Below are 1,602 nucleotides of genomic sequence, written 5' to 3'. Positions count from 1 at the left end.
CATTAACAGAAATAAACACTTGAAATAGATCACTCTGTTTGTAATGACTCTACATAATTACGAGATTCAATTTTTGTATTGAAGAATTGAAATAAATTAACTTTTGATGATATTCTAATTTTGTGAGAAGCATCTGTATATCTGTAGCTTTGTGGCCATAAAAGGAGGGAGGCCCAGACACATTTCTTACACAGGGGCCCTAAGCTGTCAGTGTCCGTCCCTGCTGCGATTAATAACCAAAGTTTAATCTACTGTAATTATTTGTAGAGTAATGTTTTTCAACTAACATTTTGTGCTCAGCAGTTAACTTGAACTTATATATAGATTAATGGCTAGATGCATAGATATTATTGCTGATTTATTTTTTATTTTCTACAGGAGGCTGATGTTTCTTTACATATTAGAAAGTGGAAGAGAATGATTTTCCACAATACCAGCACTGGAATGAACATATCCAAGAACAAGTTTGTGGAAGAATTCATTCTTCTTGGGCTAACCAGCCGGAGGAATATTCAGATAGTGTTATATTTTGTATTTTTATCATGTTACATGATATCACTAATTGGTAACATAATGATAATTACTCTCCGTGGAATAAGCCCCCGGCTTCATACCCCTATGTATTTCTTCTTGAGTAATTTATCATTTTTGGATATCTGGTACACGTCAAGTATAGTCCCCAAAATGCTTATTAATTTCTTGTCTGTGAGAAAAAGCATATCTTTTAATGGTTGTGTCGCTCAGATGTTCATTCACCTCTCTCTAGGAGGGACAGAGTGCTACCTTTTGTTGTCAATGGCCTACGACCGGTATGTGGCTATTTGTACCCCATTACACTACACTAATATTATGCATACTGCCTTGTGCATTAAGATGGCAACTAGTTCCTGGGCTGGAGGAATTATAAACTCCATTGTACACACAGTCTTTGCATTACAATTGCCCTATTGTGGTCCCAATGTAATAAATCACTTTTTCTGTGAGGTTCCTTCAGTCCTAGAGCTGGCCTGTGCAGATATATCTATTAACAAGACTGTTATTTTCTTCTTTGCTATGTTGGTGGTGATGGGTCCATTTTTCCTTATCCTTATTACATATGGTTACATCATTTCCAGCATACTGAAGATAAGAACATCTGTAGGACGGAGGAAAGCCTTCTCCACCTGTGCTTCACACATTATAGTTGTATCCTTGCTTTATGGCACCATCATCTTTATGTATATGAGGCCTGGATCAACCCATGTAGCGAACCAAGACAAAATGGCCACCTTGTTCTACAGTGTTGTAACCCCAATGCTGAATCCTTTAATATACACTTTGAGGAACAAGGATGTTGTTGGAGCATTTATGGACATCACAAGAAAAAATATTGTGTCAGGCAAAAGATAATAAGGATATTAATTCCATAAACAAGAGGGGAGAGTTGCTAAACTACATGCACAATCAATCTGACCTAATTTGCACTGGCACGTAGTAGTCGTATTTTACTCTGTTGACAAGCATCACAGCAGGCTGTCCTTCTGTTTGCTAGAATAGGCATGTGACTGCTAAATCAATCAATATCAGAAATTAAATTGATTTGATGCAAATTGAATTTGCATC

At 36.7% G+C, this 1,602-nt stretch overlaps 1 protein-coding gene across 1 annotated transcript; it reads left to right on the top strand.

Moving 5' to 3' along the window:
• The first annotated feature begins 444 nt into the window (after positions 1–444).
• Positions 445–1,389, top strand: LOC143774915 (olfactory receptor 2B8-like). Its single transcript, XM_077262723.1, has one exon. It carries the CDS (start codon positions 445–447, stop codon positions 1,387–1,389), a length of 945 nt encoding a protein of 314 aa, XP_077118838.1.
• Positions 1,390–1,602: the final 213 nt, after the last annotated feature.

The sequence above is a fragment of the Ranitomeya variabilis genome, chromosome 5 (genome assembly GCF_051348905.1).
Source record: "Ranitomeya variabilis isolate aRanVar5 chromosome 5, aRanVar5.hap1, whole genome shotgun sequence".
Taxonomy (NCBI): Eukaryota; Metazoa; Chordata; class Amphibia; order Anura; family Dendrobatidae; genus Ranitomeya; species Ranitomeya variabilis.
Note: the sequence above shows the minus strand (reverse complement) of the source record. Positions and strands in the feature narration are given on the sequence as shown.